This window comes from Anarrhichthys ocellatus, unplaced genomic scaffold (assembly GCF_004355925.1).
Source record: "Anarrhichthys ocellatus isolate YVR2014 unplaced genomic scaffold, GSC_Weel_1.0 scaffold14, whole genome shotgun sequence".
Lineage (NCBI taxonomy): Eukaryota > Metazoa > Chordata > Actinopteri > Perciformes > Anarhichadidae > Anarrhichthys > Anarrhichthys ocellatus.
Window position 1 is genome coordinate 5,150,275 of NW_022280044.1, and position 14,653 is coordinate 5,164,927.

The following is a 14,653-nucleotide window of genomic DNA, read 5'->3' on the forward strand; positions in this document are numbered from 1 at the left end:
AACAGGGTATTTGAAAAATATTTCACAGCTTCATTCACTGCATAACAGCCCAGAAGGGGTAACATTTTAAAGAGTTATATCAAAGCATTCCGACTTATGAAAAGTCGTACATTTTACATGACGGCCACAGTGGGAACCTGATGTAATTATTACTTTTTTGTTTCATATCATCGCTCCTTATCAATTCTATATTTGTTGTCTTCCTCCTTAGTTTATTGTCCTGGCTGTGTTCCTTTGTGTGTGCATGTGTGTGTGTGTGTGTGTGTGTGTGTGTGTGTGTGTGTGTGTTTTTCATTTTGTTTTCTCATCAGAATCTCATTCATCTGCCCATCTGTCTTCCTGCTCTCTGCCTACTTCAGTATGTTATTCAGCTTCTCCGTTTGTCGGTCGTCCACCCTGCACATCAGTCTCTCTCTCTCTCTCTCTCTGCCACCCTCCCTGTCTCTCTGCCAACATTTTGTCTGTCTGTCCACTCTGCTTGTTTACCTGCCTTTTGGCTCATTGCTTTATTTACTCTGTTTGTCGGCTTATTCTGCTTCTCCTTCTCTGCGTCAGTGTTTCTCCAGCTGTCAGAGTTTCTCTCTTTCTGTAAGTCACTTTGTCTCTTTGTCTCTTTCTTTAACATCATTTTCCATGTATGTGCATGTGTGTGGTTGTGTGTGTGTGTGTGCTCTCATCATGTTCATGAGCATGCATTTAGCTATCTGTGCGGGTGTGTTGGCTTTACACTGAGTGCACGTGTGCCATGACTGTACGTCTGATTCATCGTTCTCCCTCTGTTTGAGCTGTGAAATATATTTCAGTGATGAAACATATTTCTGTTTTGAGAGGTCCTTTGACTTTATTAACAGATATTGGGAAGAAGCTGCCAACGGCGCAGTGACAACATCTGCAATATCTCCACACTAATTCATTCACAATGTGATCAACTGCTTTTCCCTTTAACAGTTTGTGTCGAAGAAGAATGCATTCTTACTTTGGAGTCGGTGTTTAACCCATTAACAGAAAATCTTACTAAAACCGATTGACCATGGTTGTACACTTATACTACTGTATGTTGCAGATTAATCCACCTCCAGAACGGTTCTGTTTTTTACTCATCAATGACCATGTGAATACTCTTACGAATGTCATTGTGTCTCAGGTCCCTTCAGACGACTGGGGTGGCGGATATGGTGGCGGTGCAACAGACGGTGGGGGGGAGATCCCATGCCGTCGTATGCGGAGCGGCAGCTACATCAAGGCCATGGGCGATGATGACAGTGCTGACTCAGACACCAGCCCAAAAGCCTCACCCAAGTCCACCCTGATTGCCCAGAGGGAGGCCTTTAGACGATCTATCAGCATGGATCAAAGGTCTAATGTCACAAATGGAGCGTCTGGCCTTTATGATGTTGTGTTTTTATGTTGTAGCTAGATTACTGACTGTTTGATTCATTCGAAAGCTGTCATTTTACCATGGAACGACTTTTTGCATGACACTGATCTAGTGTTGTTGATACATGCCTTTGATATCCTTCCATTTTTGGTGTTAAGGTCTTGGGTTCAAGGGTTAGACGACAACAACAACAAAAACACAATATTATGACTCAAATCCAAAAAACAAAAACAAAACAAGAGAACACATATTTGATTTAGTACTGTTGCGCCGGGATAATAACCCTGATGACGTCACCTGGGTTATTTCCTCCACAGTCACAGAGAATATTACATACATTTTTAAATTGGTGGTGTGCCCCTTTAAGATATTCCGTGGCAGATTTCAGTAAACCACAGCATCTTGAGATGAGGATATCTTTCATGTGGATACATAACTCGTAATGTATACTCATAACTCCTTGAAAAACTTGGACGGACTTAACTGCACTTCTGCATGTTAAATAAATAGATTTCCTCAAATGTTCAGAATGATTTCAAATAAGATAAACACATAATAGTCATAACATGATGCATTGCACTTTTCCCCATTTGACATGGGAATGCAGCATTACAGCACTCAAAAGGTCAGAGCATGACTCAGTGACATTCTATTTGACAGTTGTGGTGAATCCAATGTGTGTTGCTGCTGTGAATGAATTTTTGACATTGAACTTTGACATTGAGTTTTAAAATGATTTAATTCAGGTACTCGTGTAAGCAGTGTACTGACCCTTACCCCAACAGCCGAACCACACCCAAAACCCAGACCCGCTCTCGTAGTTACACCCGCTCTCTGACCAGCTCACAGGTAACAAACAATGTGGCTTACGTGTGTGATTTATGTATTTGCTTAGGTTTTGGGGGATGTGGAATTTAAGTTGAAGTAACTTGACTGCAGCAATGTGTCTCTCTCGCATCCTTCAGTTGGGAGACACGTTGAACCGTCAGTTCGAGGCAGTGTGCGAGACCATGTTTGGAGAGGTGGAGTCTCAAGCCGTCGAGGCCTTGGACCTCCCAGGTGTGTTCCGCACTCGCAGCCACAGCTACGTCCGTGCCATCCAGGCCGGCTGTTCCCAGGACGACGACTGCCTCTCTGTCTTCTCCATGTCGGGCCCCCAGGGAAGCATCAAGGGCGGGGCCGGTGAGTGTGCGCATGTGTGTGTGGTTTGGTGCCCCAATAAATACAAGTCTGTGTTGTCTGCGTGAGTTGTTACAAGGAAGTGTGGTTGCCTTTGATGTGGCGGCAACCTGGTGGGAGACGCAGTAGGACAGATGGTGTGAGAAGGCATTTTATGAGAGCTTGTGTCTGCTTACTTAGACAACAGCAAGCTCATGCACACACACACACACAACCACAAACTCTACACCCTCATCCGTTGCTCAGCTGCCTGCAATGTGTGCATCCATTTTTAATTTGTACCCTTGAATTTCTCCTCTGTTCCTTCCATCTCGTTTTTTCACCCAATCATTCCTGCAGCACTTTCCTTGTGTTCGTGTATACTGTATGTGTGCATTCTATAAGCACAGACCTGTGTGTATGTTATTGTGCATGATCTTTGTTCTCTGTATCTCATCTCTCCCATCACCCTCCACGGTGTGATCGCAGGGTTCTCAGGCTCAGTAATAGGTACAGGAACGCTCTGATGATAGCTCAGTGTCTCCAGCTGCTTCTTTCTTCCCTTTTGCCTTCTTATGTATCACTCTTTATCTGAAACGTGTTTTTGTGCATTTTGTGTTTGTTTGTTTCATCTTTGCAATCGTGCTTTTATTCAAAGCCAATATACAGTAAACCTGGAGTGATTTGTGAGTGTGTCTGTGTGTGTGTACAGGGGACTGCACAGCCACTTCGGTACCTTGCAGGACTCAAATGTCTAAGCTTAGACCAGCAAATCCCCCCCTGATGTGTTCTATACATCAAGTACAAACACACATGCGCGGCACGCAAACTCAAAGATACATACACCTACATACATGCATGCTCCCATGCTGGAGCTTAGAGCCGTCATGGTCAAGACCTTTGTAAACTGTGACAAGCTGGTTGGCGGTGAAGATGCTTTGCAAGAAATGCATTAAAGTTTGATCCCTTATTCGCTGAAAATGAACTGTGTGTGCGCGTGCACACAGACGCTTGAACCAAGATGTGAGGGAGGAGGAAGAGACAGAATCTGCCCCTTCTCATTTTAATACTTCTCTCAGGAAATTGCTTAATCTTCCCAGGAAGAGAGTTAAGAGAAGAGGTTTTCTATTATCACTTCTGTCAAATGTGTGTCTTTTCCACCACCCTGCCTCCCACTAAAATTCATGCCAAGAACTGATTTTTGGTGTAGACAAACAAAGCTTTTGAGTTTTGTTCATGAATCTTTCTGTCACATCTTGCATTGGCATTATTATTTATTGATTTTTGTTGTTTTCTCTCTTTCTCCCTGTATTGGTGAACCCTCCTATATGTCAACACATTTCCCTCTTTTCACTCTTTGCATTTCCTTTCACCTTCTCCATCCAGTCTGTCCCTTTTGTAAGTATCCACCTCCCCTGCTCCCTGTTGATATAGTACCTCTTTGCTTTTAACATCCCTCTATGCCTCTCTTCCTTTCTCCCCCTCTTCTGACACTGAAGTCTTTCCTTATCGTAAAGGTGCTCCTCCTCCGCTCCCACCTCGCATGTCCAAGTCTTCACTGTCGGTGCGAGCCCAGAGCAGCACTGAGTCCACCCAGGATGCCTACTTCCAGAGCGGTGGACAGTTAGCCTCAAGCTCGGGCCCCGGGCGTCCCAAGCAGCACAGCAACTCAGTGGACCTGGGCAGCTCCGATGGCCCCTCGGGTCGCATCTCTAGAGGGGGCTACTACACCGCGACAGGACCTGGACGTTCCCGACAGCACAGTAACTCGGCAGAGAGCTTAGATGGTGTCAGGGGTTCGCGGGAACTGGTGCCCTATGGAGGGGGTCCGGGTGTAAGGGCCAAACACAGCAGCTCGGCTGACAGTCTGCTGGAGGGCCCACCGAGGCCGGCCAGGGAGAGAGACGGCAGGGTCGGGGGCAGCCTGGGGAAGTCAGTGTCTCTGCCTCAGAACAGCATGGTGCTGTGTAAAGCTGGGCGGCAGGACGAAGGGCGTGGTGGGAGAAAGTGGAGGCCATCCATAGCCGTGCAAGTGAGAAAGGACATTTTACTCTATCAGAATATGCAAGATTGGTGTTGATCTTGAGCCCCGAAATATGAATGATGAATGAATAAAAATGTCTCATTTATGACCAGTTGTGCATGACATCTTTAGTGTGTGTGTTTTTAGCAAATACCTCTGCGCTCTGACTGTGGTGTTTGTTGCTTCTTCTGTTCCAGGTGGACAGCTCAGAGACTCTGTCAGATTCAGACGCAGAGGGCAAAGCTCTTACAGAGGTCCACTCTATAGGAGTCCAAGTGGAAGATGACAAAAGGTAATGGAAATACAACTGGAAATCAAAGCAGGGGAAAAAAAAAAAAAATCTTTGAAATCTCTTCCCAACTTTATGCGTGTTTATTTTGCCTGCCATTTAACTTTCCATAATTATGCACACAAACTAACAAACTAAGATGTGCATTCGTTTGTTTGCTAATTGCCCCAAAATATGTGGCTTAATCAAGAGCTTTTGGTCTTTACACAGTAATTTATGTGAATAATTTCAGTACATAATTTGAAAAAGCCTTCATCTCCCGGGCGCCCAACAGTGCAGCCACCTATGGTTGATTTCTAGGCTAGATCCTATTATTTCATTTAACATTTCATCAGACATCTCAGCTTGAAACCAACACTTTGTTCCACGAATGTCTTGATTTTCGACTGTTACCACTGCTACTGCACTACTGCAAATCATACACTCGACATGACTTTCACACAGGATGCAGCCTTTCTCCTAATTACATCCAGCATTGCTTATGGGTCAGATACACGTGCATGCGTGCGAGCACTCAGCAGCATCGCGCGTTCCCGAACCCCGAGCGGTGTGTGATCATGCACCTGTTAACAATGTTCCCCACCTCCTGCAATATTGAAGGAGGACAGTGTGACGTCGGGGGAGAAAACAGAAGAGAAGTGCGAGAGCGGAAATCTGAGTCACACCTCAAGCCTCATCAGACAGCAAAGAAGGGGAGGTGGGGTATTAACTTGTAATAGAGTAAACACTCATCACTGAGTCCATTGACATGACATTTGCACACACTGGTGCGTCATATGCCAAAGGATTTAGCAGGGCTTATCACAGCCGAGAGAGCAGTAGTGACTGCAGCGACAGCGTGACTCTCTTGCTCCGGTAGGAATGTGCAATAATTAGAAGACAAACTGACTGACCATTGCTTTTGCATGCGACACTCTGTGTGACTGGATGGCTCTGGGCTTGCTTTAACTCCCTGTGTTGCAGGCGGGCTCGTTTCAAGCGCTCCAACAGCGTGACGGCGAGCGTGCAGGCCGACATGGACCCCGAGGGCTTCCCGGGGCTCAGCATCGCCGTGCCAACTCAGGACAAGGGTCTCCAGTTCGGCTGTTCCTTCCAGAGGCACTCGTCGGAGCCGGAGTCAGCTAGCCAGTACGCGGATTGCCACCGCACCGTCCACACACAGGGACAATGGGCCTACAGAGAGGTAGGTCTGCAGTGACACGCTGGGCAAATACTATTGTACGTATCAATCATTAGTCAGGGGTCCAATGTCCCCTTGTTGATGTAGATATTAGAAGTAGTTCAGCCATACCTAATGGTGAAATGAATTGCTCGTAGATGAAGACAGAAGGAGGAGGTATATCAATTAATTATGGTCCAAATACCATGTGTCCAACACTTTTCTTATGCTATCCCAGGACTTTATCCAGAGTGGCTATACGACTGAGGCCTGCCAAGCGGATCCACGGCCCCACCAGCATCCACACTTGCCTCCACGTTCCCACTCCCCTCTGCCCATCACCTCTGAGAGAGCTTGGGCGGGGACGCCGTCCCTGGAGGGCCCCCGGAGCCTGCCCGACTCGGGCCGAGCCTCGCCCTGCATGAGAGACGGAGAGTTCTTCTTACGCCTCCTGCAGACGGAGGTGGAGAGGATGGAGGGCTGGTGCCAGAACATGGAGCGAGAGGCAGAGGAGAACGAACTGCCAGAGGAGAGTGAGTTTGGGGGAAGGATCGAAAAGGATCAGAGGAAAGGATACACAATGAACGCTTCTTTGATTTCTAAAACTGCTTGTGTGCCGTTTCTTCTCCAGTTCTTGAGCTGATACGAAATGCAGTTGGCAGTGCCCAGATGCTCATGTCTCAGAAAGTCCAGCAGTTCTTCCGCCTCTGCCAACAAAGTGTGGTGAGTATGTGTGATTGAATGTAAAAGCATGACAACACAGATTACATATGATGCACGGTTTGCATGAGATTCACTGTCGCTAAAGGCTAAATTAGCTTGGCTGCAAAAATGTTTATTTGAAAATTAGTTTTATGTCTTTCTCTCTTTCACATATCCTTGTGTATTGCTTCGTCACCCATGACATGTCATGTTCTGTCTCCCTGCTCTCCCAGGACCCATCAGCGTACCCCCAGCCCACCTCTCAGGACCTGGCAGGCTTATGGGACCTGCTCCAGCTCAACATAGAAGACGTCAGGGTCAAGTTTCAGGACCTCCAGAGGCTCAAGGACTCTGGTTGGAGGCTCCCACCTGAAAAGAAGGTGAGAGGCCCAGGGGTCCAAACAGCCCTGGTTTCCCAACAGCACTCTCCCAGGGCTAAGATGGCAGTGTGCAGAAGAGTAGCGCAGATGGTCGTGCCCTCCAACCCTATGCAGGCTGTAAAAATACAGAACAGCAAGAGGAACTGAGCTGCCCATGAGACGATGGAGTCTTAAACTGATAGAAATCTTAATGCATATCTGCTTTTGTGCATTTCCTGCAGCTAGTCAGACAGAAGACATGTGTCTGTTACATTGTTGTCTTTAAAGGTTAGGCTTCTCACTGATCAACTACATTATTCTTGATAACAAACTAACAATTATTTCTCTTTTCTTCTTTTTCTTTTTACATGATCTTTTTTTTAACCTTCTTCTCCCATTTCATATCCTTTTACGTCACCCGATGCCAATGCATGTTGAGATGCTTTTTGCTTATTATTTTTTTGCTTATGGTTATTTGTCTCTCATAATGTCTCGGCCCGTGATTCTTCCTCACTTGAATTTGACCCTTTTTGTTGGTGGTTGTGCTCTTTTGTTTGTCATTCTCTTTGTTTCTCCCAATATCTCCACTTTTTTGCATGGGATTCCTTTCGTACGACCATACAATACCATTTTTCTTTTTTTCCCCACCCGATACGACAAATCCATATATTCATCTTATATCTACGTCTCACCATTGCCGGGCTAGGAGGATAAGAAACTTCCTCCTCCCTTACCAAAGAAGCCAGTAGGTGGGGTGAGTGGCAGCCTCCGGGCCGATAGCGTCGGTGATGGAGGTGCCGGAGGTGGAGGAGGTGGATCGGGTGGCCTGGTGGTGCCTCGCATTGGTGGACATACCATACCCATCAGGGAGAAGTCTCTGGACCTCGGGGACCGTCAGAGGACAGAAGCGAGGAGGAGGCTGCTGCAGACAAAGCGTACTGCCTCCTTCAGGCAAAACTCGGCCACAGAGAGCGCAGACAGCATCGAGATCTACATCCCTGAAGCCCAGACTCGACTCTGAAGACTGTGGTGTCTCCCACCCACCTCCTCACCCACACTCAGCCCTGCTGACCTGCACACCAATCTCAGTCTATCTCTGAGCCCAGTACTGATCCTCTGCAGGTCATCTCTGTTCATCCGCTACCCTCCCTTCAGCATTTCCATCACTTCACTTGCCACAACCACAAATTCACTACTCTTGCTCATCAAACAAGCAATGACAGCCATTTTAGTGTCTTGAAATTTGGACATTTTACTGACACAGAGGCCTCAATGTGAAATGGTAGCTAGCAGATGTGAGTTATCGACTTTTTAAAGAATTCTCTGAATTTCCTTTTGGCTGACAAACACGTAACAGTCCACTTTTATAACAGTAGTCAGTAGTCAGTGGAGGTTCACGCAGTAGTAGCATGCCTGTGCGTGTTCACCTAGCACTTCTCCATCACTGAAAATAAAGGGCTTAAGGCACAAAACCTCTGTGGAGATGACGAGATAACAGAATCTCCCTATGGATCCCCTGTTGCCATCTCCTGAATGCCATTTGCAACAGAATCATCTGCGATATAGCCACACTCTTCACCAATGCTACCAGTATGGATGAATAAACATGGATTCATTTCTCACCATCAGTTTAAATGCCCTTAAAGTCAGATGGTTGGCGATCCCCAAATAACATTCTCTAAGCATAGTCAGTCAACTGCAGCTGGCACTTTTCACCCCGGGGCCATCTGTCCACCCAGGCACCCAGTCAAAGAATATGAAACTATTTTCTGCCTCTTCCCCTCATTCCTCACATCCCGTGTACCCATCGACTACCCGCAGTGATGCCGTTTGAATGTGCAAGTGCTATTTGTACATAGTGTGCACACTCATGTTTGCCAAAAAGAGCTTTTGCTGTGTAGCATCACAGCCTTGACAGCTAGAGAGCATCACAAACTGCTTTTCATGTAGTCCCTCTGAAGTTTCAAGTGTTCAGGGGTGGGGTTGCTGGGAGTTTTTAGGGGAGTATATTTTGGTGGCTTTTTAGGAATTTACTGAGAAGGCCCCCATTTCACTGTGAGACTACAGCACCACCAAGTGGTCCAATGAGGACCCACATCCAACAACGGTGGTCTTTAGAGAGTTCTTTCCACCTCAGTCAGGAATTAACAGACAACCTGATGAAACAGCCATGAAAGAAGATCAGTCTCTTCATTACTTTTTATCAGTTCTTTCCGTTCTCCTCTCTTGAATATTCAGAGTGGACTTTCACATGATGTGTTTGCAGAATTGTGAATTCTAAAGCAGCGGATCACAAAATAATAGCGGAGGAGAGCTGGCAAAGTCTTCAGCAGAATCCACTGGCCTAATCCTCTCGGTTTCGCACACCGCCGCTGAAAGAAGGAAGGATCTCTCTCAATCGAGAGAACACAAAATGAGCCGTATTTGGCGTAGCTCCCTCCAAAGCCCGTCCAAAAAGTCATCAAAGAGAGGAAACCATCGTTTCATTGCGAAATGATATAGAAGAGAAGCAATTTGATAGTGTTTGGTAATCATGCTGAGATTAAGTTACACTTGAATGGAATTATAATATATGTTAGTTGCACTATGTGTTCATTTCTCTTTCTCTTTATTCACTTCTTGAAATCAATCTGGTGTCTCCACGGAACAAAGTGTAGCATGATTTTAATGGCTTCGAAGGGGTCTTATTTATTTATGTCCAAACAGATATTTCATATTTAAGTGTTTTGTATGGATGGTGCCTATGTGTGTAGTGTGAATATGAAGGGCTGCGTGTCATGAGGGACATGTGATGAAGCCCAGTGAAAAGTCCAAATCAGCCGTTTTGAAGACATAAAACACAGAGTAAGAATCTTTAAGCATGACCTGGTTTATTTTATTTTTTAACATTTGGGTGGAACGTGTTGGCAAAATGGGATATTTTAATGGGAGATGTATATTTTATAACATAATCTACATTTCTAGATTAGTAGAGACTATTGAGTACAGTATGTGTACAAAAACAGCATATATCAAATGTGAAAAACTACAATATTATTATGATAGATTATAGCATTGTGTGATACCACAGCTGTGTGGCATATCCAGACTCGGTACACGTGAAAAAGAATTTCAATTGATTATTATCTTCAGTTTGTGAGTGCTGAGTCAGGTTCACAGGGTATAAATGGCAAGACTTAATTGCCAAGTATGATCCTCCTTAGGCCTATTGTATATCTGTCTGTGGTTCTAACAACATATACTGCTGTATCCCCTCCCTGTATTTCCCCTTTAGAACCAACTACATGTGCCTAACCAGCTATATGTGGAGGTTTCCTTTGAACACAGTTTACAGTAAATATATATAGAAATATATATAGAAAGATATGTAAATAGAAAAGTATACAAATCTGCAGAGAGTATTGTTGAAAAAATGTTTTTATTGTACTGACACTCCATCCTTTGTCTCCCTCACTTTCACGTGCAATACACACATAAGACTGGCAGATTTTGTGGACGTTAATACTGCATGTTTTATGTCAACCTCCTTTAGCAGGCAAAGCAAAGCTAATTTTATAGCTTATATACATTGTTTTGTGATTGAAAATAATTGACAGGATTTATACAATGCCGTTATTTCAATGACTCATGCCTTTGAACAAAGATGATATCATTGGAGGACGATGATACTGGCAACTTTGAAACAGCAATTTTGATTTGAATCTCAGCTGATCAATTGAACAACCTTCGTAAAACAAGCTGCCCTGGCAATGAAAAACGGGGCTGAGGATCAGACTTGTTTAATTTATTTGCAGCAGTGTGGGTTGTGGAGCAGCCTTTTTTTTATCCCCACACCCTTCTCCTCTGTTACCCTCAAACTTGACAACATCTCAGTGGTGTCTGACACAGCCCTCATCAAACAAAGCACAAATACCTGCTTTTATACTGTTACTCCACTGTGAAGGCCCCTTGACTCCACCCTCACAATCCTCAAACCTACACACAGAGGGATGGCAAGGTCTTTCTATTACGAGTCGGCCTTGAGGGACACCAGGAATCGAAAAGAGGCTTTGATGGATGTTTATCCACCGTAGCAACTACTACTTTTTCTTCAATTCTTGCTGACTTTCTCCTCTATACTTTTGATCAAACATTGAGGTGTTAGCCAGCCACCTTGCCTTGAAACAGGTCCATTGCAAACACATGTTTGGTGGTTTGATTTCCATACTGTTGCGTATTTTACAAATCCATCCGTCCTATATCTTCACAGTAGAAATGCAGGAGCCTCAGCTAGAAATAGCACCTGGGTGTGTAGTTGTACGAACATGATCTGAACACTCACCAACACATCAGACAGACCACTATACGAACCCTTTCACCTCTTTCTAGAAGTGCTAAAACCCCTCGTGGACAGCCAGACGGACAAGTCAACTCCGAGTACCTCAGTTTCTAGCAGCGGTGTCTCCAACCCCGACCCAGGCCTCTGTCCTCAGGGGATTCTCTCAACCAACGGACCCTGATAATACAGGACCAGATCAGTCCCGCGGGAATGTTGTCCATATTCTCTGAATAAAAGGGGAAATCATTTGAGCTCAGATTATCTAGCCATTCTCTAGTAGCCATTATCTGAGACTGGAGAGTGGCTGAATCACAGGCAGTGAAAGAAAGTGGAAGAAGTGTTTGGTTGAGGCAAGAGCTCAATTGTTGCCAATGTGTGTGGGCTGTATATTGTGCATCTGCAACAAAGTGGAGCAGGAAGGGATGCTGTTGCAGCAGATTTGAGTTTTAGTTGTGCAGAGGCAGAGCTGCTCTGGAGGAAAAAAGCAAAGTCACTGGTTGAGTTAAACCTCAGTGGGAGAAGCCAAGGACCTATTATGTCTGGCTAACCAAAGCTATGAGCTGTGGCTTTTTGTTCCGTTGCTTCCTGCAATATTTTAAATGACCATGTCTTGTTTTGTAGAGGCATTTGTATGATGAACAATCACGGTCACTTGTGTTTCAGCTGTTGAATACTTTTAACTATCAAAAATACGTCATTTGGGGGTATTATTAACAGTAACTTAATATACAGCATTAGGAGTAAAGTCAACAATGAGACTGATATCGATGAGATAAAAAACGCTGGATTACATACATGCTTCGATTCCTGTGAATCTTTTGTGCACAGGTAGACAATTTCATTGCAATGGCGGACCCCGCCACGAACACTGATAAGTACTATTTAGAAAAGGAATTACACAATGTAAATACATTTAATGGCCGTTGATGGAAAGAAAATCCAACCACAAACTGTTTAAAAAAATCCTATATTATATCTTGTTGATCAAACTTCCTTAATATATCATTTTTGGCGCTGCTCTTAGAGGTTTTACTTCCCTTTGCCTCCAGAGCAGCTCTAACCCATAGAAGATATTCAACTGAAACTCCAATGTGCCTTTAGCACTGAAGTGTAGGTTTGTATGTGTGTGCGTGTGTGCGTGTATTTACACTGTAATGTTGCTTTACAGTTTACACACAGGTAACCACGTGGGTCAGAGACAACTGAGCAATTACTGTGTAATTAACAAAAAAAATAATACCCAGCCACTCTCACGTTTACAAAAAATGTAAATAACCTGTTGCCAATGGACATTGCTATTCTCAATATATTGTTATTACAATATGATTATTAGTAGTAGTATGATTATTGTCATTACAAGGATTAATTATTGCCATCACTCTCATGATTATAAATGGTGTTGTCGATTATAGCTATTGGTAGACATTGTTCTGTATTCAAGGGCGAGTCTTGTGTACAATAACAAAAAAAAATAGTTTATTCTATGATGACAAGTCTTAAATTGCTGCTACTGCTACGAGATGGAGAACAAGTAAAGCAAACTGACAATAACTCTGGGAAGACATTTTTTCTCTGGGATCAATGATGGACACACCGATGAGGAGTGAGAGATCACAAGAGGAAAGTAAGCGTTGAACACATGGACTGATTGGAAGATCCAAACATCAGACTTTTTTTTTTTCTCCATGTGCATTTATCCCACTCTGATCTCTGAGGACAAAAACAACACGGACATCCAACTGATACAGACTCTCCACATTCTACTCTATAATGTAGCAAAAATTAAATAGGCTCTCGTCATCTACTATCTCCACCTCTACTCCTCTTTCATGTGTTTCTCACTATAAGTTTTAATCAAACGGGTTTGATACAGCGAGCTTTTCTGTCTTTAAGCTCAGCTTTATCTTGAGTTCTCTTGTTTTATACACGTTTGATTCAGTGCCAAGACAGCATACTGTACATACAAACATCAAATGCTTATGTTTTTTTTCTCCTATATAAAAAAACAACAACAATTGACTGGAGCATATAGCAATAGCGATGCCATAAGACATGAACTTTGTTTCATAATGCCACCGTGGATACACAGGATGCATGAGAACGCCACGGAGACGGGGAGATGCAGTCTGAATACGTGCTTGACGGCAGTGGAAGGGTGTTGCACAGTGACGTGTAAATCATGATTCTGTTTATTGTGTTGTGGTTCTCATTTTGTACATACAAATTTATTTATTGATCTTGTATGTTTTATGGATCTAGATGTGTCAAAGGAACAGGTCTGATTGTGCTGGAGCCCAGAGAGGTGGCACACTGTGACGTGGTTTACCCCCAACACAGAATGTAACACTGTCAAACGTTGTCAAAACATTTTCTAATGGCTAATATTAGTACTATTAATATGATTATTATAAAGCTATTTTAGCGAGTTAAATGAGGGGTGCTGTCTCCTTTGTGTTGATTTTCTGTCTCTATGGAATGTTTTATGCACATTTTGTGAAGTTATGCGCAGAACGTTGTGTAAGGTGCTGTGCCAGGCCAAGACAAGATATAGTCCAGCGCATTAACCCCCATAAAAATGGCGAATTGTGATACGCTTTAGGTTTTGTACGGATTAAAACAAACGAGACATGTGTATGAATGTGAGCTGTAAAGGTGGATTTTGTTTCAGCCAGGCTAGCTTTTTGCCCCCATCCCCGCTCCTGTTTTGTTCATCTCTCTCTCTCTCTGCTATAGGAATATGCAATGCAAATGCTAAACAGAGCACACCTATTATGCAGATTAAAAGAGAGGACAGAGGACAATTCAGTACTGGCATTCTGAATCAAATGCACTGTCCCCGTGGGTATACTCTTCGCAGTCAAGTTTAAACTCACACCGACACATTGAGAGGGGATTTTTAGTCCATTCACAAGACGGTCGTGCTAAAGAACTGCACAAATAAAGCCTGCTGCTACTGAATATAAAGTGTCCCGCTGAGATTTAGCAACATGAATCAGTAGCCTCAGGATAAGAGAAGCAGATTGAGGTCAGGAGTTAGTCAAAAACATGTGGGAGGTGAATGAGTTGCGGCACCCTGAGGCACTTAAGGGAGTTGCTGAAAATGAAAGTGCTAACAAGCGCTGCACAGAACATCAAAACAGTCTTCCAGAAGTGCTCATGCCATCTTGTTCCCAAACGTGACCTCTCTACGTAGCGCGAAAAAATAAGTGATTCACTCATACCGAGTGGAAAAAGCACTCTCAAGGTTTGCACATCTTATCCGAGACT

General features: G+C 44.1%; 1 protein-coding gene across 5 annotated transcripts in view; it reads left to right on the forward strand.

The window, feature by feature from the left end:
- dlgap3 (discs, large (Drosophila) homolog-associated protein 3) overlaps positions 1–12,319 on the forward strand; it is a 98,503-nt gene extending 86,184 nt beyond the window's left edge. For 2 of the 5 annotated variants that reach the window (XM_031854338.1, XM_031854339.1), the window contains exons 4-14: positions 1,145–1,356; positions 1,986–2,003; positions 2,125–2,227; positions 2,344–2,560; positions 4,036–4,568; positions 4,757–4,851; positions 5,812–6,031; positions 6,246–6,540; positions 6,639–6,730; positions 6,943–7,089; positions 7,775–12,319. In XM_031854338.1, the coding sequence (XP_031710198.1) occupies positions 1,145–1,356; positions 1,986–2,003; positions 2,125–2,227; positions 2,344–2,560; positions 4,036–4,568; positions 4,757–4,851; positions 5,812–6,031; positions 6,246–6,540; positions 6,639–6,730; positions 6,943–7,089; positions 7,775–8,089 (2,247 nt within the window). In that variant the 3' untranslated portion in view covers positions 8,090–12,319. The remainder of the gene's footprint in view (positions 1–1,144; positions 1,357–1,985; positions 2,004–2,124; positions 2,228–2,343; positions 2,561–4,035; positions 4,569–4,756; positions 4,852–5,811; positions 6,032–6,245; positions 6,541–6,638; positions 6,731–6,942; positions 7,090–7,774) is intronic. The other 3 variants (XM_031854341.1, XM_031854340.1, XM_031854342.1) reach the window with 3 other exon arrangements.
- Positions 12,320–14,653: the final 2,334 nt, after the last annotated feature.